The sequence below is a fragment of the Protomyctophum bolini genome, assembly GCF_963924005.1.
Source record: "Protomyctophum bolini genome assembly, chromosome: 18".
In the NCBI taxonomy this organism is placed as follows: domain Eukaryota; kingdom Metazoa; phylum Chordata; class Actinopteri; order Myctophiformes; family Myctophidae; genus Protomyctophum; species Protomyctophum bolini.
The window spans coordinates 24,746,802-24,767,434 of record NC_137879.1 but is presented as its reverse complement, the minus strand read 5'-3'; the positions used below and the strand labels follow the sequence as shown (position 1 = coordinate 24,767,434).

The 20,633-nt window shown below is 42.6% G+C and overlaps 1 protein-coding gene across 4 annotated transcripts in view; it reads left to right on the top strand.

Moving 5' to 3' along the window:
- Positions 1–17,340, top strand: part of tmem94 (transmembrane protein 94) — a 28,843-nt gene extending 11,503 nt beyond the window's left edge. For 2 of the 4 annotated variants that reach the window (XM_080788850.1, XM_080788849.1), the window contains 21 exons: positions 431–535; positions 2,428–2,601; positions 2,727–2,951; positions 3,394–3,694; positions 4,640–4,813; positions 5,030–5,132; positions 5,327–5,535; positions 5,799–5,980; positions 6,081–6,216; positions 6,702–6,817; positions 6,971–7,070; positions 8,796–8,904; positions 9,070–9,256; positions 9,650–9,727; positions 10,455–10,540; positions 10,861–10,942; positions 11,183–11,331; positions 11,840–11,934; positions 12,284–12,377; positions 13,105–13,275; positions 13,791–17,340. In XM_080788850.1, the coding sequence (XP_080644976.1) occupies positions 431–535; positions 2,428–2,601; positions 2,727–2,951; positions 3,394–3,694; positions 4,640–4,813; positions 5,030–5,132; positions 5,327–5,535; positions 5,799–5,980; positions 6,081–6,216; positions 6,702–6,817; positions 6,971–7,070; positions 8,796–8,904; positions 9,070–9,256; positions 9,650–9,727; positions 10,455–10,540; positions 10,861–10,942; positions 11,183–11,331; positions 11,840–11,934; positions 12,284–12,377; positions 13,105–13,275; positions 13,791–13,863 (2,949 nt within the window). In that variant the 3' untranslated portion in view covers positions 13,864–17,340. The remainder of the gene's footprint in view (positions 1–430; positions 536–2,427; positions 2,602–2,726; positions 2,952–3,393; positions 3,695–4,639; positions 4,814–5,029; positions 5,133–5,326; positions 5,536–5,798; positions 5,981–6,080; positions 6,217–6,701; positions 6,818–6,970; positions 7,071–8,795; positions 8,905–9,069; positions 9,257–9,649; positions 9,728–10,454; positions 10,541–10,860; positions 10,943–11,182; positions 11,332–11,839; positions 11,935–12,283; positions 12,378–13,104; positions 13,276–13,790) is intronic. The other 2 variants (XR_013965742.1, XM_080788851.1) reach the window with 2 other exon arrangements.
- The last annotated feature ends 3,293 nt before the right edge of the window (positions 17,341–20,633 follow it).

Genomic DNA, 20,633 nt, shown 5'->3' with positions numbered 1-20,633 from the left:
GGGCAGGATGGAAAGTCACACATCTCATTATATTAGGCTTTGCCTCCTTCTCATGTAACCGTAGCATTTTTTACATTTAGAAACGTCCGTTTCGGTCATAAAACTCATATGGGCCTATTTATTTGCTTTAAAAAAGTGATATGCTTTTCAGGCTAATCTTTTACAGTAACTTCACTCACTCCACAACAGGCTTGCTAATTAAAAAAAAGTTTGATTTGTTGCATTATAGAAAACTTTGGAATTTATTTTGGAGGAGGACTGTATTTAACAGAGTGGTGGTTCAACTGCCACTCTGTTAAACTGTGTGTGTGTGTGTGTGTGTGTGTGTGTGTGTGTGTGTGTGTGTGTGTGTGTGTGTGTGTGTGTGTGTGTGTGTGTGTGTGTGTGTGTGTGTGTGTGTGTGTGTGTGTGTGTGTGTGTGTGTGTGTAGGAAATGCTGCGTTCTGTGTGGAGACATCTGGTGAGCCTCTTGAAGGGAGAATCTCAGACACTCTGCTATACCTCCAGCCTGCTACACAACCTAGGATCTGTCACTGTGAGTAGAGTGTGTATACACTAGTGGTGCGCGGGCCGGCCCGTTGCCTGCAGGTCCCGTGGGTTGTCACCCCCCCTTTCCCCAACAAAGCATTCCGGTACCTGCTCTCCTACTCCTCCTGCTGAAATCATCATCTTGTTCTGTTGCTCATCTTGTCCTTTTTGACTGTCGGAGAAAAGTGTCCTCTCCATCCTGAACAGCATGTTAAAACAATTCCCCTCTGAGGCTCTAAGGTCACATTCCCACCTAATACTTCGGTAGACTCAATGCGTATGGGTGGAGAAATTGGGATTCTTGCATATTTAATTTGCTGCGGTTTGCCTTCACACTGTCATCCGTAGCAATTGGAAACGCAGCAGGGGGGACCTTTATGAATGTGTTCCATTCATAAACTAGCCTACACAGTGAAATCTATGGTGATAAAATTATACTCATAACGTGCATGTGTCGTGCCGTCTGGGACTGGACCCATCTCACTATACGCACGCAGCCACGCACTGTTCTTTTGGGCATGGAGGCACAGCGCTGAGCGCACTGATATAACAGACAGTGTTTTTATGTGTTTTCTTAAGCAATTGATTAATGTACTCGTCCTCATTTCGATCAGGGCTTCAGTCTCCTCATTCGACCACGTCTATCCACGGTAACGGGACATCTTTGTGCTGCGTAAAATATGCCTTCTCCGTCTCCAACTGTGTTCAGCTCCTCACCCGCCACATTGTTTGCTTCATTTCCTTTATTTACTGCGGATTGCATTCACACCTGCACCGAATCGTAATCAAGTGCGATTGAAAGCGAAGCGACACCCCTGTTTTAGCTCGGGAGTAAAATGCGGTTCTTTGATACGCATTAGGATTCGAATGAGCCTTCACACCTGTCAAACGAAGTGCACTTTCTGAAAATGCGCGGCAGGATTCGTTTTAATCGCAGCAAAGCTCTCTGGTGTGAATGTGACCTAAGTCTGAACCTGGCCGGTGTCATCAGTGCAGCTGAAATAAATCTTTCTTAATTGAGCATGTGACCGTGCAGGTGTGTACAGTGCGCACACACAGAATTAAAGGATCTACAAGCTCGCAACGTGTCGCAGGCAACGCGCTGTGAGCTTGTAGAGCGGCTATTTTGGGTGTGCGGTACCGCCGCCTCGCAACGAAGTCGAAGTATAGGCACAAACAAAACTAAAATGAGAACATGCAGCGATTCATTCATTTCGAGTGGAGAGCTACACTGCATGCGTGTTTTGTGTGTTTGTGTCCATGTAATTCACCCTAAAGCATATGTATATCCTCACTGATGGGTAGAATAATTGTATCTATTTAATCTAGTGACAGTGTTACTAAGAATATATATATATATTAATGACATTATCAAAATAGGGACGCCAGGTTTAAAGTCTTAGACCTGAAAAAACAATGTTTCTATGTCAATAGTGTCATCAGTGTCATCAGTGGTCCTCAAACTGTGTCAAGGACCGCCAGAATAATATGTAATTGGCCACCGACCCCCATCTGAAAATATGTTGTTCCAAGGACCCCCAAGAAGCAAAGATATGAGTTTAAAAAGTTTGCTGTGAAATATTCAAAGATTTGCGCCATATTTTTCAATATTTTTCAAAAATTGCAGATCTACAAGCCGAGTGCCACGCTATGCTATGATCTTGTAGATCTGCTATTTTTCAATAGCGTATAACATAACCACCAAAAGGGGTTCCCATCCTGAATGGGTTAACAAGAGCTTGTGACAACCGTAATGGTTTTGGACAGGTTTCTGATGGACAGCGAAGATAATGTATAATATTTAGGTATATAAAGTAGTACACTATGTACACTCAAAATGTGAGATTACTTGCATAATACATACTGTACATATTGTGTGTGTGTGTGTGTGTACTATAGGTGCTGTGCTGTGTTGACAAGCAGGGCATTCTATCGTGGCCAAGCCCCAGTCCGGAGACGGTGCTCTTTTTCAGCGGGCGAGTAGAACCTTCTCATGACAGCCAAGACGACCTCCAAGATGACCTGTCCATGAACTCCTTCTGCCGCATGGAAGGTGATGACGACAGGGATGAGGTAATGTTTGTGTGTGTGTGTCTCTTCCTTACAGTATGAGAAGACGAGTACAGCTTATTGACTCTTCATCATTACTAGGGCTGGGCAATATATAGTAATATTGGTTTATCCCTCCTGTCCGCCAGGTCCAGGAAGTAGAGGCCCTTCTCTGTCTGCCGATGGAGTCTTCCATGCAGCTGGGGGAGGGGCCCGAGCCCAGCGAGACATCCCACGACACGGCTCGCTCGTCTGACGTGTTACGGCCGCGGCTGGCAGGCCAGAACGTCCACACGCGCACCAAACACCACTCAGGATCTAACGTCAGCTTTAGCCACGACACAGAGGGAGGGGAGGAGGAGGACCCGGAACAGGTAGCTCACACACACACACACACACACACACACACACACACACACACACACACACACACACACACACACACACACACTTTAGTATCCTTGTGGGGAAGTCAAATACAATTATTCACATTTTAATTGCTGACCCAACCTAATAATGATGGGGGGCGGACAAACTATAACAATGATTAGTATCAGAATGTGAAGCTTTAACCTGTAACACAAGCCTTTTTGTTTTAATAAACTAAAATCACTTTCACTACCTTCTACACGCAACAACCCTTACTGCAAAATCTCTCTCCCTAGCCCTAAAACCAACTTCACCTTAAACCTAATCCCTGACATTGTCTGAACCCAGTACTTGCCTACGTGCCTTATTAATTGTAACCTTAAGTGTAAAATATAAATAAATAATATAAAATTATCTTTCTTTTTTTTTGTCATTTTTCTTTTCCAGGACCTCGGCTGCCCAGAGGCGGATGATTTTGTGTGCGACTACCACCTGGAGATGCTCAGCCTGTCGCAGGACCAGCAGAACCCCGTCAGCATCCAGTTCGACGACCTCTCCTGGCAGGGCCACCTGCCCTCGCTCAAGCCGCTGGGCCTCAACATCATGCTCAACCTGTGCAACGCTAGCGTCACGCAGCAGCTGTGTCGCTTCTCCGACCACCTGTCCAACCTGGCGCTGCAGGAGAGCCATGGCGCCGTGCTGCCCGTGCACGTGCCCTGGGGGCTCTGCGAGCTGTCCCGGCTCATAGGCAAGTGTGGACGGCATGCTTGTGACACTGTTGCTCACAGGGGGTGGAATGTTTGTGCTAAAATAGTGCCGTAAACCCAAACTTTTCAGTGCTGCCACCCCCGAAAATAATTGTATCTGAACTGCGGATCAAGCTCACAAGGTGTTGTGAGCTTGTAGTTTGACTATTTTCACAATGCCCCTTTCTTACATAATATTTGGTCAATTTCAAATTAAAAGTCATTAAATTGTAACTTTAAAAATGTGCAGATAACCTGCATATACACTTATACTGTATGTTGGTTTGTTTTTTAAAACAATGATGCACATTAAGCTACTCATCTGGGGACCCCTCTGGGGGCCTCAAACCCCAGTTTGGGAAGTGAACCACTGCTGTAACCAGCAGTCTTTTTTCTTTCTGTGGAAAGTCCCCCTCCAGTGAATTGTACTTCCTGATTTTCTCCCATTTCAATCACTTTCACATACACTTTGCTCCCCGCTGGTAGCTCAATTTTAGCTGTGATAGGCCGTTAGATCTATTCATAGAGTATTAAAATCCATGGCTTATCTTCCTCATTTATGTACATTTTATCACGATCTGCCCAGCCCGGCCCCTAATGGTACAGCACTTTTTACCTCATTATTAATGTGATTTTCTCAATTCATTAATACTTTATTATTAATTCATTGTTTGACTTCATTTTAGATTTTAACCTACTTTAACCATTATTTTATACCTATTCAGAAATGACAGATATAAGTTCAAGCTTAAGATCTGCTATTTTAGAAAAATCTTAAACATTTGTGCTAATCTTTATACTACATGAAAAAGTATGAGAACCACTGATATAGCATCATATGTTTTTCAGAAAACTACGAATTTAGAAGGGATTTGTAGAAACAGCCTCAATTGGTTTAAATGTCCTGTGTGTGTGTGTGTGTGTGTGTGTGCGCGTGCGTGCGTCAGGCTTTACCCCCGGTGCGAGAGAGTTGTTTAAGCAGGAGAACCACCTTGCCTTATACCAGCTGCCCTCTGGTGAGAAGACCAAGGACTCCTGCCCAAGACGCCCACAGCACTTCATCAAACGGCAGCCTCCCATGTCCCACCTCATGTCCCTTTTTGTACGAGACTCCTCTTCCAGTGAGTATACAGTCTCCCATGTCCAGTGACTATAGTGTTTCCCCTAGCCCATTAAAACAGCGTTTTGTATTGATCCCCTGCTCTGTAGTGTGTGCCTATCTTCATCTGTCTCCAAAACAGTGAAATGTACTTTTATGATTGGCAAATGCATATTGAACAGTTTTAGATTTGTCAACTTAACAGGAACAGGTAAATGCCAGCTTCTCTGTCCTACAGATAATGTCCAGATGCTGTCACACGGTTCGGCTGACCTCATCCTGGAGGCTTGCACCGACTTCTGGGATGGTTCCGACATTTACCCCCTGTCCAGCTCAGACAGGTAAGCACACAGGTGATGCTTGTGATGAGAGAGCTTCTATCAGTGAGTGGTGCCAGTTGGGCAGTGGATAGTGCATCGACCATTATGTTAGCAACAACCGTACCCAGGTTGGATTCTGGTTGAACTGTGTTGCAGGCCCTTCGCCCACAGTGCTCTCCATTTGGTGACCTAACTATCATTTACCCTTTTTGCAGAAAAAAGGTTCTGGACTTTTACCATCGTGCCTGCCTTTCGGGCTACTGCTCTGCCTTCGCCTACAAGCCCATGCAGGTGTGTCTGTCCAATAAGCTGAATGGGAAGTGTGTGGAGCTGGCCCCAGGTCCCTGCCTCTTCTCTGGGGTGGAGTTGCCCGCCACCACCCCCATCAAACACAGCTCTCGCAGGAACAGCTGGAGCTCTGATGGTAGGAAAGGAGGCTGGTGGGTCATGGGAATGTTGCGTGTGTTGGATGAGGCTTGGATGGGAGAGACTGCTAATCTAATATATAATATGGGATAGAGAGAGCAGTGGGCCAAGTACAAGATGGAGATCTCATAGAATACCCTTTCACACATGCAGTTTCTTTAGGGGGTTCTCCTTCCCACAAGCATTTTTCTTATAATCCCCTCCTTGTCGCTCTCTCCATCTCTCTCCTGGTGCAACCTTTCTCTGGTGTCGTCCTTGCAGAGGGCATCGGCGAGGGCTTGGAGCGCGAGGACTGCATCCAGGCGCTGAGCGGTCAAATCTTCATGGGCATGGTGTCCTCTCAGTTCCAGGCGCGGCTGGACACGGTGCGACTCATCGATGCCCTGGTGACTGCCTGTATCCGCTTTGTCTACTTCTCCATGGAGGACGAGCTCCGCAGCAAGGTCTCTGATCTGAGTGAGGAGGGAATAATGGGTCACTTTCACTGCAAATGCACATAGAAAATCCCTCTGAACCTAGGTTTTACACGTTCTATCCGTGCAGGTTTTTGCAGAGAAGATGGGTCTGGAGACAGGCTGGAACTGTCATATCTCTCTGACTCCAAACGGAGACAGCCCCTGTGATGGACCCGTGCACTCCAGTCCTAGCCAGGGCTCCCTGCACGATGATCTGCACCAAGGTAAGCCACACACTTTGTGTCTACCTATGGCATATACAGCATATACTGTAGGAGTCGTGTGTGTGTGTGTGTGTGTGTGTGTGTGTGTGTGTGTGTGTGTGTGTGTGTGTGTGTGTGTGTGTGTCGATGTGCCTAGAGCTGATCTTGCAAACCGTGGCACCGATTAGCCCCAAACTTTGTAATTTCAACTTTTTTAAATATTTAAATTTTAACTTCATAATGGAAGTCAGTGGAGTCATGCATCATAGATACGCCATAGACAAATGTCACAGGCTGGAGGGGCATGTTGCCATGAGATCCCAAGATTATTCACTTAGTTTCTGTGCCTGCGTCACATATCGGGAATGGAAGATCTGCACACTCACAACGGGTCACATCGTGACACTTTGTGAGCATGTAAAAGTTTGATGACGCACAACCTAGCATGCGGCATATCTATGGGCTGGCTTCTCCTTGGAGATGACGTGGTTTGTGTTTGCGTGCAGATTCTCGAGACGAAGCTGAAGGACCGCTGCTCCCGGAGGAGGAGGTCCACTCTGACCTGGCCAGTTTCCAGCCCACAGACAGTGACGTTCCCAGCTTCCTGGAGGACTGCAACAGGGTAATACTGACACTGCTATTGTTGAGTGGTAAATCTGTTCTTACAGTAATGAGCTGCTTTCTCTCAATTAAATTTGTAGAAAATATGCGCCATTTCACGATGTGTTTGCTGAATATCATTCCCCTCTACCTTCCATTACCTTCCTCTCCCCAGGCCAAGCTACCTCGTGGGATCCATCAAGTTCGTCCACATTTGAAGAACATTGATAACGTGCCTCTTTTAGTGCCACTGTTCACTGACTGCACACCTGACAGTGAGTCTACACGTGTTGAATGTTTCATTATTTCATTTCAATTTGAATTCACCAGGGCAGTCCGTTGATATACCGTTTTCCAAAGAATCTTTGGTATATTTACTAAAACAACAAAACTAGAGAAATGTGCAGACCTCCACCAAGGACGCACCGTGTCCATAAAGTGTTGTTGCCACATCCCCTTTGGGGAAAGGTTTCAACTTCATATATTTTGAATTAAAATTTAAAAACAGAAACACGCTGTTTCTGTTTTTTCCACCTAGTCTCGCATAGCCAGACAACTATTCAGTATATAACAGTTTCTGAATGCTATATAGTCTGGAACTACACCCCCTGAAAGCTGTCATCTGTTCAACATTTCCGTTCATCCATCCATCCATCTTCAACCACTCATCCGGAGTCGGGTCGCGAGGGCAACAGTTTCAGAAGAGGGCTCCAGACTTTGCTTTCCTGAGAACATTAGCCACTTTCTCCTGGGGAATCCCGAGGCATTCCCAGTACAGTGTAGAGATGTTCCCATCTGGTCCTTGGCCTGCCATGGGGTCTCTTCCCGGTGGGATGTGCAGCGAGGACCTCCCTAGGGAGACGCTTGGGACGTCTTCTCACCCTATCTCTAAGGGAGATGCCAGCCACCCGTCTGAGAGAACTCATTCTGGCTGCTTGTATCCGCTACCTTTGAATATATTTTTCAATATCTTAAAGATATTAAAGACTGAATTTCCATTTCTACTACTAAGCAGCAAGATATAAATGCTTTGACTAATTTGATCTACAATAAGCTACTGCAGTGCGAAGACAAAACGGAAGTTGAGGTGAGGCAGGGCATTCGGATTGTTTTCAGCGATTCCGTTGCACCATTTTCAATGCTTCTGTCATACAGTCTATGCGAGTCAACAGTCTGGCTTGAGAGAATGGGATCCACCAGGATGTTGTTTGTTGTTAGCTCTGAGTCTCTGACCAGATGTAATTGACACCCAACATGGCTCCCTTTTGAAGACGCTCTAGAAGTCTAGAGAGGCTACTGAGCTCTACCCTTAAGTTACATTTCCCATGCATGAAACCTGTGGTCAGAAAAGATCACTTCCAGGGGAAATACTGTACATGCAACAGCATTTGCTTGATAACAGGCTTTTCTTCACGGAAATGAGAAGTCTGTGAATTAGGTTAACGTGGCGTTGCGTGAATGTTTTCTAAAGTTATGTGATTGGTCACAATGACTGTCATGCTCCTTTTGGCCATTCACTGTAAAAGGGGAATCAGTCCTACCTTGTAACTAATTAACGATGATTCAAAGTACTGTATCTCAATAACATGGTACCACCATCAAATCCTGTGTGCTAAATATAGTTAGATGGATGCATTTTTTCTTTATTATTTTCCCTGTAGTTCTTTACTGTGGTGCTGCCATGACAACTGAATATCCCTCACGATAATAAAGGCCAACTGTCTTTGGCAGTGAAAACTTGACAAGTTTATGAATAAACGTTCATGTGGTTGCACCAGCAACCACTTCAGCTATTGTGCAGCTATTGTTTATTAATTATTTAGCTATCGGTAAAAGGTTACACAGTCATACAGTTTAATTGTGTTACCTAATTTAGCCCTTTGTTTTTACCACTGCAAAACATCCATTATCCATGTGTACGTGTGTGTTGTCCACAGCGTTGTGTGATATGAAGATAAATGACGATGAATACATGTATGTATGTGTGTGTGTGTCCACAGCGATGTGTGAGATGATGAAGATCATGCAGGAGAACAGAGAGGTCACATGCTGTCTGGGGAGCTCTGCCAATTTTCGTAACAGCTGCCTGTTTCTGCAGAGTGATCTCAGGTACACACACACACACACACACACACACACACACACACACACACACACACACACACGGGTCCCTCAACAGCTGTTGTTTTGTTCAAAGCATTTATAAATAGATGTTCTTGATACATCACATGTCTATATGTGCACAAACAGACCGTGGTGTTTCCCCCTCCTCAGCATTGCTCTGGAACCCCTGTACCCATCTCGTTGCTCGTGGGAGACCTTCGGTTATGCCACTGGAGGGTTCAACGGCAACGCGGAGGGCCTGTCTCCTCTGGGCCTGTCCGGGCAGCTCAACACACTGGGCTGTTCCGTCACCTTCCACCAGGGGGAGAGCGTCAGCATTGTCAAACTCATAGAGCAGGTGAGTGATGGAGTTTTTCTACTAGGTCTGTATATATACGTACCCCGCCAGGTCTGTATATATATATATATATATATATATATATATATACATGGACCCCAACGTATACTCCGTGTATACTGTATATAATGTTTGAGCCCCACGGCAGCTTTTATCATTGGTCCGGTTGCTATGGCAACGCCCCATCACCACCAGCTATGGGACGTAAAATCTGATCACCGTTTAGCTCGGTTACAAGCAGGATTTTCAAACCTCCATAAGTCGGAATCCAGGAGAGCTGTCCTTGGTGAATCTTCAGCCATACAAAAAACTTGTGTTGCTATATTTTTATAGATAAAATAAAAAATGTGTGAATAACTCATTCATATCTGTTTACAAATTAATCATTTCCAGGCACGACACACAACCTATGGCATCCGCAAGTGTTTCCTTTTCCTGCTGCAGTGCCAGCTTTGTCTAGTTATCATCCAGGTGAGAGATAAAACATGTGACTAAAGCTGATATGAAAGTATCAAACGATATGGCACTTGAACTTGGTACTGTAAATCCTAAGAAGGCTATAAATACTGCTATAAATACTGGGTTTTGACCAAGACCTTATTAATCCCGTTCGGGAAATTTAGTTTTAGCTTGACCCAGTTGATGGTTGCTCAGATGGTTATGATGAGTGCTTGGGGGGGGGGGGGGGTAGGGGTAGGTGTCTTCCTCAATGGATGCTTGGACACATGAGACCCAGGCTGGGAGGCCAAACAATGACCTTCTCACAGCCTCTCTGCCCACTAAACTACGGCTGCCCCCAGACCACAAGTTCAAGTGCTTGTAGTTCATCACTTGCTTTGTATAAATGATTACGATTTGTATATTGGATTTACAGCATTTTTTATTGGATAGTATGGGGTATCCTGTCACTGACTTTATTTACAGTAGTTAAGTTGATTTGTTTGGATCTATTTTGTGTGAGCAGTGCGTTGAATAACTGAATGTTATAGGCAACATAATCTTATCTATGTCGTGTGTGTGTGTGTGTGTGTGTGTGTGTGTGTGTGTGTGTGAGAACGCAAATCTGGTCAATGCAACCTCATGGCCTCAGTCAATTGTCTCGCAGGATATAAACATTGTCGTCATATCATTGTTATATGTGGAAAGCAGGCTTTGTGGATGGTCAGATGTAAATAATGCTGTCTTTGCTTGTCTGTAGTTCCTAGCTTGTGTAGCTCAACTCCCTCCACCCATCAACACTACTGACATCCTCTGGCTGTCCTGTTTTTGCTGCCCACTGCTCAGGTAACGCACACACTAGGGAATTCACTTCTAGTCATTTTTACTAGTTGCCTAGTTTACTAGTCGACTAGTTGTTTAACTACCTATTATGTAAAAAAAAAAAAAAAAACACACGCACGTCTGTGTTACTATACTTGAGGACGTCATTATTTTAGGATTATGATTTTATAAATTATACATTTTCTTTATTGGCAAGCATTTTCCTAATCAGATTTGATCTCACTGTCAACATGGGTTTGTAATAATAGGAATAATAAGCCTGTATGGGTTTTGCTGTGCAGAGAAATGTCCTAACCAATTATGTATATGCATTGTGTTGACAGTATGTCCTTTTTGGGGAAGCCTCCAGACAGTTCAGTCATGAATGAAGCCACAGGGAAGAACCTAGACTCCATTCCTAGGAAGGTAGGATCATTTATAATGGCTGCTGATGGGTCCATAACCACCACTTGTTCACTGTGAAATCCTGAGTGTTCATTTAACTCGGGTTGTAAAACAAATGACCCGTAAGTGTCAGTTATTACACACTCTGACTAAAATGAACATTCAGGATTCTGCACTGTACCTTTTCCAAGTTCAACAGCCTGTCTTTTCACTTGGCGTACAGTTTGTCCAATATTTTTCCATCATGTCTTCATCCATCAGACCCAGAACTACTTCCTGGGCTGTTTCCTGTTGAAGTTTGGTCTGACGATGTGTGCCTACCTGCTGGGCTTTGGCTTCACACTGCAAGCGTTCTGTGAAAACATGAGCAGTAACACCACGTTCAACTGCTCTCATATACTCATAGCCAGGTACGAATAACCGTCCTTCATTGTCAACTTAATTGCTGCTATTCTTAATAAGCTGGGGACCATGTGGAGTCCACCGTTGCCCAGGTGGAGCCTGCAGAACCATTGCGGCTCAAGAATCCACCACTCCTGAATGTAGTGTCTGGTGCTGGGAGTGTGGTGCAATGAGCAGGTTCTGGCTGTACTTCTGGTGAGACCAGGAGTGGACCTGGTGAGACGTAGGAGGGGCCCGGACAGGAGGCAACCCACAGAGCCTAGTCCCTCCACATGCCAGAATTGTGCCTCACAGTCCCGGCAGAGTAGTTCCGTATCTACCCTCGACCGGGTCTGATCGAGGGTAGCTACTGGGACGGGACTTGATCACCCAGGCTGGGTCACCCGAGTGAGGGGTATGATGTCCGCGAGACCCGAAACCCCAATGACCTTGGGATACATCACTGAGGATACGTCCCAGGTGCATCCATGCGATGTTTTCATTCTGACAATGCTATGTGTGTGTTTTTTAATGCAGCTCATCTGCAGACGCACCAAAGTGGTTCAGTCAACTTTCCAATGGTCTGTTGCTTACTCAGAAGGTCATGGCGGGTTTCCTGGCCTTGCACATAGGTAGGAGCTCTCTCACGCACGCACACACACACACACACACACACACACACACACACACATTCTGATAGTAAAGACATTTTTAATGGGCCAATTGCTCTTTTTAGTTTTTACCCAAATCCTATTGCTCTATTGTGAGAAGGACGTGAAAACACATCTGGATTACACATTTGACTTAGGCTGGCAAGTATTCTCAGTGCCTTTTTTGACACAGAATGAATTGGGAAGTTTTATATCTATATTTTCTCCTCACAATAGAACAACAGGATTCAGATTAAAGAATGGACAAACCCCTTTTCTTTTCCTTTAAAACCTGTCCCTGTCTATTTGTATTTCTGTGCTGATGTTCCAGTGGTGCTCTCCCTGAGCTATGTGCACCGCTCTCAGCCCCTCTGGAAGAAGAGTCCCTTCAGCAACACGTGGTGGTGCCTCACTGTACCTGTGGTGTAAGTCATCATCTGTCTCTACTGTATAGGTAGTGAAAGAGGAGACCTACGCCACCTGCTGGTTGTGTAAAAAAAAACAAAAGGTTTAATCACCATTCATTTCCCCATAGGGACACGTTTTGATTATGTCTTTTTATCAGATCCAAAGCATTTAACAAGCTATCTGATGAATATAGTCATGGTTAAAAACAAATCGTGTGATAGCGGAAACATGCAGTCCGCTTTGGAAAAAGTGATCATTAAAATACTATTTCTGTCACTGATACTAACCCATTTAGACCAGGAACCCTACCTTTAATTAAGGAAAGGAAACTCACTACCCTTTTGGGGTAGTGTTGCTATGTGCAGTATACAGTATAGCAATATAATTCAACATTGGTAATTTTTAAATAAATATTTTCAGTTTTTCAGAAAACTTGGGTCAGGGTTTTTAGAATTGGCCTCAGGTCGAAATACAGCAAGTTAACTGTCAATTTAAATGATTTAACAATTTTAAATATAATTGACACACACAAAAAAACATAGTGACATAGATGTCCAATGTAACTGAAGGGGACAACATAATGTAACACTGTTGTACAACCTTGAATGTGAAATATATTTTTATTTTTTCTAATCTATATTTTGAACGCCAGCGGCAAGCTAGGGAGCATTCTCTCTTTATGCATCTCACATATTCCCGCTCTCATCTTTCATGTTTATTGAAAGTATATTTTCTCTTGTCCAGTTTGTTTGGTCAGGTGATCCAGGCTACGGTGGATTACCACTTATGGCGTGACCAGAACAGCCGCATGACCTTTAACATGGGGGACATTCCCTTGCAGGCCTGGCTGCTGGTGTCACTGTCCACACTACTGGTGGTGTTGGTCAATGAACTAGTTAAGCTCAATGAGATACGGTAAGAAAGAATGTATACTTGATTAGATTTGTGATTTGGAAAGTATGCTTCGTTTGGCAGGTGTGAAGCCTCATGCGCATCAAAGAACTGCATTCTACTTTGCCAAAAAAGACACATGACATGCCTAGAAGATATGTAAACGGGGATAAGAACAGAAATGAACAGAGCATGCATGTCATCATTGTGCACAGTCTCTGATAAAGTAGTTCGTCGTATAATCATTAAATGTATATCAATATGCTTGGGTAAATGATTGTTTCACCACTGGGTCAAGCAAATAAGGTCATAAATCATGTGTGATTTTTCTTGTTACCTGTGTTATAATCTATTTGTACGTCTGTATAGTCAGTTAGTCATATACAGAAATTAGCACTGTAATACTGCTACTCGGCGAGAGAGAAAAAGGAAATGTGTCTGTTCATATTTTGTAGACATCATTCAAGTTCAAGGCAATGGGCTTATCATCTTGTATAAGGTGTTTTAGTCAAATAGTTTTCCTCCTCTCTCCAATACAGAGTGAGGGTTCGCTACCAGAAGAGGCAGAAGCTCCAGTTTGAAACCAAGTTGGGAATGAACTCTCCATTCTGATTGGTTTCTTGCAAGGAACGGAATCACGTGACTATACTGGGAACCAATAGGCGTCCTGGAAAAGGGGGAACGGTGAATTCACCTCTAACAATCACTATCCATGACTTTCAATGAGTCATGACTTTCAACTCAAAAGCACTGCAGCCACTGTTTGGTGGAGTAGATCGGTAGGGCTTTCATGATGCAAATATTTGAGATTCTCAGTTTCTATTTTATTGAAATTATCGATTATATTTTATCATATTAATTTATCTCTTTTTAAATAGAAAGGAGCCCAAAAAGCTGTACATATTTATTTTATGAATATAAGTTTGTTTTAAAGGCATGAGGAATGTTTTTGAAGAGGTTATGCTCTTTCACCTTTATTCTCCCCCTTTGGGTTTGTCACCCGAGATGAACACCGTGCATGGTCCTACTCATCCTGTGCTTCACCATTTGTCTTGGAAATAGCTTCTCAAAGGAGGAATTTTCCTAGCTACTTCACTTTGGCCAGAATTAGGTTCATCTTGGTTCCATTATGTAAGTCTTGTGGTCCTCTTGAGGAATTCTAGCTGTAGTGGTTGGTTGTTAAACAGCCACATTAGACTTCAGAGGACCGATGTTAGACGGACATGTTTTTGGTGTCCGCCAGGCTGGATGGCCGGACTCTTATGTTTTCACCTTTGTCCACGTGTGTGTCTGTGAACAGCTAATCTTTGGCACTGTTAGACCGATCGGTGTAAAACCTTTCACATTTAATCGGCCTAATGATGGTGCTATAACGGGCTGATTCACATTTTGATCTATAACTTTTCAACTGCAGGTCGTACAATCAAAATCTTTTCTCCTTGATTCCTTGGCTAATGGTGCAACTCCAACCTTTTATAGAGCGACGAGCAGGCATCATTTAACAGACCTACTGTATATGAATGGCCACCATGCAGGTCTGGCAGCAAAAGATAAGAAGATATTGTTGAATACACTATGTGTGTAAGAATGAAGTTTATCGGCCTGACATGCATGTAGCTACATATAGCAAAGGGTGTGAACTGTGAAGCTACCTCTTGCCTTTCAGGCAGCTTGATACCAGTTACAAAGAAGCATTTATGAGCTGCAGGGAAGGCCCTTTTCTAATTCAAAAAGAAGAAATACACGAAACTGCTTAATGCTCCGTAACTAATGTTACGACCAAACAATTTGGTCTTCGTCAGGTGATGATTACAGTGACCCAGCACCCAGGACCCCTTATCTGACGTTATTGCATCACGTGACCAGAGTAGTGATGCAATAGGGAAAAGTATGTGAATCAGGAAACACTTTATACATACTAGTAATACAGAGAAAGCGACTGCATTTTGCAATAGCTCTCATTAAACCAATATACAAATAGAACAGATATGAAGAACATCTTAGTGTATACACGGTATTAGTACAAACGATCTCACTACTGTGGTAGACCAGTCAACATTGTTGGAGTTACTCTTAATCCAGAAAGGACCTGTTTTACATACTTTTTCCAATTGCATCACTACTCTGCTTTGTTCGAAATGTTTTAGTTTTCTTAAACTGAGCAGGCTTTCTTTCTAACATTTGTACTCACCTTGTCCTGCACCAACGACTTTTGTAATTCAGCCCTTCTCCTTCTGTCATAATGCAGTTAATATTCACTCCACTAAATTGCAATAACCCTTTTTTATTTTAACCCCAGCCCGTCCACACACAAACTAACTCCTGAGCAAAGCCAAGGTATTTTATGCTGTAACACAATTAGGAAGGAAGATTAATTTTAATTTGATGTTAAGGATTAAGTGGAATTGATCACATTTTTATAAACATATCTAAAGAATGTGCAGGAATGCCACTGAAAATCTTGTGCTATAAAAAGTTGATTCTTTGATAGTGAGAATTATTTAAACTGCTACATTTGGTTCCATCTGTGGTATTGTACATTATCACAGTCTCCTGAGAGGTGCTTCATATCATTTTATTGCCTTCTCTTTCAGCCTGTCTGCCTACCCTTTTCACCTCTAACTATTCCAACTCAATTGGTAAACATGCAGGAATTTTTATCATTTTTATCAAGGATTCGTCAGCTATGTCAGAAGTTCACAACTAATTGTGATCTAGCGGAACGGCTTCAGACTTAAGTCAATTTGATTTGTACAGCACATTTAAAAGTGCTGCACAGCATACACATCTAAAACTACAAGTGGTCCTTACTACAAATGTTGAGCTAATTTTAACTTTGCAAAAGTGACATTTTCAATTGGAAAATGTATCAGTAGAAAATATCCTATTTGAGTTGAGCTAGGAATGTGCGACGAAATATTTATTAAACTATAATATCTCATTAAACTACAAGCTACACACACTTGTGATTGTCATGTGTAGTATTAGATGTTTAGGCTGCTATGTGGCCTTCACATCTAGATTTTCAGGCTGCTTAGTTGACTGAAAATCTAGTAGCGCTGATCAGAGCACTACGTTACAGAAAGTTGGTGAAACAGATCCAAATATCCTACCTAGGCTGCAGCTTTCCACTCAGTTTATTTAGACAATGTTTAGGTCTATTTATTCTTATGGTGTTCCATAAACAGCCAATGTCTGTAGCATCCATGGTCTCCGCAATGAAACTTCTCTCTGTACTTTCATTGCATGTCACCAAGTACTGCCATACGAATTGGTTTACGTTGTCACCCACAGCTTGGCAACCATGTGATTTGAGATATATCGCTGAACCCTCTTTGCACGAATGTTAAATGATAACCAGCCGCCCCGAACCCAAGGTGGCACAAAACGTGTCTGATATTAACCTATTCTATTGCTTGTACCCTTCTTAATCACCTTTTTGATAGTGTGCTATCGTAAGCGTGCACATTCATATCTGTGTACACAGCTACGGGAGAAATGGTTGAGAATGTGATATAAGAACACTAATTGGTCATGGCACTAAAACTGAGCTGGGTGGAAGAAACTGATTCCATTTAAGATCATTTTTAACAGATTATACATTTACAAATTATGTAATGACTCATTTCTGTTAGCCCCATTTTATATTTTGGTTAATTTGACATCACTAGCATTCAGTCTATGCTGCATGAAAATTAAATAATGGATGCTCAGTCTTGCTCAATGTTATACATTATTTTACTGTTGTATTATAGTTTGTTCGCTGCACACTGTGAATTGGATTCAGTTGAGTGTACTAACTGCAGAGTTTTTCCTCGCATCACTATGTAAATGTGACTCAAGACAGTTCTTCATGTCAGTCAGTCAGTGACATGTGGTTGATTACAGACATTTTGATAACATCCATGCCATGCATATGCTCAAAGCAGAACCGCCCTGTCAGTTGACTGGACTATTTGGTTGTTCACAAGATGCATAAGGGTATATTTTGTATTTTTTTAAGATGTCTGTAAAATTATTTCAGGTTTTTGCCTAATTTTGTTTGTGTATCATTGATTACGTCATGTTAATAAATGTATTTTTTATTTATATGACTAGTGGTATTTGTGCTGTGGTGGTCTCCATAGCATAGATGTTATGTCTATGGTGGGCTGTGGGTATCGCCTCACTGATTGGTGAGAAGGTATCACTTCTTCCGCCAAACACGCACGAGTGAACTAATCTGATTGGATAATAAAGGAGGAAGGGTCCTTTCTAGCCAATCACAGCTGGTGTTGTGAACGAGGTACCCTTGGTGCGTGGTTTGCAAAGGGGGCGTTCTGTTCCGTGGAAGACACACAGCGGTCGAAAGAGAAAATAAGGTCTACATGTAAGTCTTTTTAGAAATATTTTACAATTCTGGTGTGAAATATTCAATATTGGACCAATATTACAATCTATGTCCGTGTTGTATCGACTGTCATGGTGTTATGGGATCGTTGGATCATTCTTTACATCCGTAACCAGCATACTAGCTGTAGGCATCGTTAGCTGGGTTGTTAGCACATAATAGTTTGTAGTCGTTTGGAGACTTTATAGGAGGATTATATTATTAGTTTGCCATGTCCCCACTCATCCAGTAACACAACTACGGAGTTTATTTACACATTCAGGTTAATTCACCCACATGCAGTCTGCAATCACAGCCGCAAGCTGCAGAACTCTCAAATCATTTACACCAATCCTTGTGGTTTAATTAAGATTAATTACTGATTATTTAAGACTTCATTGGTACTGATGGTACTGGTATTGATGCCATGCCAGTACCACACTGCCATCCACAGCACCTGGAGCACTAATGAGTTCCCAGAAGTTTTACTGGAGCACTTTTTACTGGTCCATAGCTTTAGTAATGCAGAGCTACTGGGGCACATATGGGGAATAGTTAAATGGCTCAATTGTTAATCATCATACAATTCAAATGAGCTTTGGTATGACAAAACATACGTTTTATCAAAGTGTCAAAAACAAAACTATCTAAGAAACCAACTGGGTAAATAATGTAGGGCCTACACATCACATATATTGAATTTCTTATTTGACAAGTATTTTCACAATTCACATATTTTCCCCCACAAATGGAGGTGTAGGCCTCCAGATCCCTAAGCAAGGTCCTGTGTAAAACAAAAACAAAGTGCATACTCAGAGTATGCAAGTTACAGTAATTTCCAGGGTTTCCAGCCAGGCTTGTGGAGTGAGGTCTGACTCTGAATATACCTAGCTTCAATAAGGCTCGTTTCAGCAGTCGTCGTCATCACCTCGGACTCTACCACATGGAGTCACGGACGGACTCGCCTCAGTCAGGATCTTGGACCGCTGCAGATAGAGGATGCGTGTTGCGTGCATACTGCATAGCATGAAAGTACAACATTTACGTTACGTTATACAGCCAGAGACAGAGTACGCTCTGACGCTCACTGGTGGAACTTATGCGGGGGTCGAAACCGCGTAGTCGGTCAGACGAAGAGGAACCGCAGAAGCCCATCTGCGCTTGAAGCACTGCGGGTGAGAAACGATCTCTGACTGGCACAAAAACGCAGGTCTTCTTGCACAGAATGCGGCGAACCGTGTCGTGGTGTCCGAAAAGCGCGTTATATTCACCATTCCTCTGACATGTGATGTGAGTAACTGCGTCGGGACCAAAACACTCACGAATTGTACCTAAATGCTAAATCATTTGGAACGCTACACTAGTGTAGACACTACATTGTGTAAAAAATATAGTGCACAACAGTCAGGAACGACTGTATATAGTAGGCTAATGATTAACAAGAAAATGCAATAGACTGGATATTGAAATTAATATAAAAGGCAATGTACAGAATCTGTACCACAGCTATTTTCGTATCATTGGCTGATTCTTCTTCTTGATTTTTACTTGCCGTTGTTATCTCTACCGTAGTATTCTTGACGCATACCGCCATCTAATGTGTACACATGGGCCTATCAACTTTACAACACGGAACACGTCAACAACACACGCACACTTTAAAAAGTTAAAGCTCTATATTATGATGGACTGTCTGGTAGTCATTGCTATAGATTAGAGACAGTGTTTGTTCAGTAACAATCATTGCTGCTTTGTTCAGTAACGGTGGTCTCTTTGCGTGACTTAAACTCTTTAGTAAACAGAAATACAGTAAGCCTACATTTTCATGTGGGTTGCAATTATAACCAGGAGGAGAGTGTTATTAGCTTCAAAGTTCAAATTAACAGTAACTGTTACAATTTTGCCTGCTCTCTTCTTTGTGTCATCACCTACAATTTCACGAGTTTATCCTTTATCCTGGATGTGTGGTTCCTGACCTGAAAATGGATTTTCTGTTTACCAAAGAGCTGGAGAGACAGGGAGACCCTTATTACTGAACATAAGCTCTAATATCTCTATAGCAATGATTGCTATCAGAATATAGAGTTTACGGCACAAAAAGAAATCATACTCCTAATCCGGGTTTTAACAGACAATATTCTCTACTACTACTACATTAGTAGTAGTATTAAAAGTCGTGTCCTCAAATCCCACTTCCCTCGACTCGTGCACCGTATCTTTGTTTTCTAGCATCTTCTTGCAACTATTAATGGCATGTTCCACTGACCCCTTTTCCTGACAGAATGGTTCCAACTTCCAAATAAAAGGCATTGCATTAAAGTGCTCCACGAAAGAGTGACCTCCTTCGGGTGACACTGAGTAACCTCATTTTAAAAAAAAAACATGTTTATTGAATTTAAATTATTGTGTAACCTTGATTTTCTTAATTAAATACACTAGTTTAAGCTCATCACATGAAACTCCAAATATCAAAACATTAGAAAGTAGCCGGTGTATCTGTGTATGAGTTTGTGAAAATATAATAATACAATTATTGAAAGACAGAACTATAGTAAGTGTATTGTCTGCTAGCGTGCTGCTTGCTTATTTTATGGATATACTTTATATATACTTTTACAACTTTTTCATGAGTAATTCAACAAAAACGTATAACACACAAAAACATTGCGTCAAACAGTGCTGCCGGGCGGGTCTTTGTGCAACCCCTCCGGGATTTAGATATATGCTATATTAACACATTTAGGTGGAGCCCCCTGGAACCCCCTCCGCCTGAACTCCACGTTGAGAACCATAAGTAAAACTGCTTGCGGGTGCTCTACAAGCCTACAGCTCAAAAAAGGCGTTTCAGTTTGAATAATAGTTGTTCCGGTTTGTGATGAATTATAATAGTAGTACAGAATACAGATTATTCTGCTAAGGCATCTTGTGTGAATGCTGAAATGTTTGCCATTGTTTTACTTAAACAGTTAAAACCTAGATCCAATAAGATCTCGGTTATGATTTTGTCACAGCT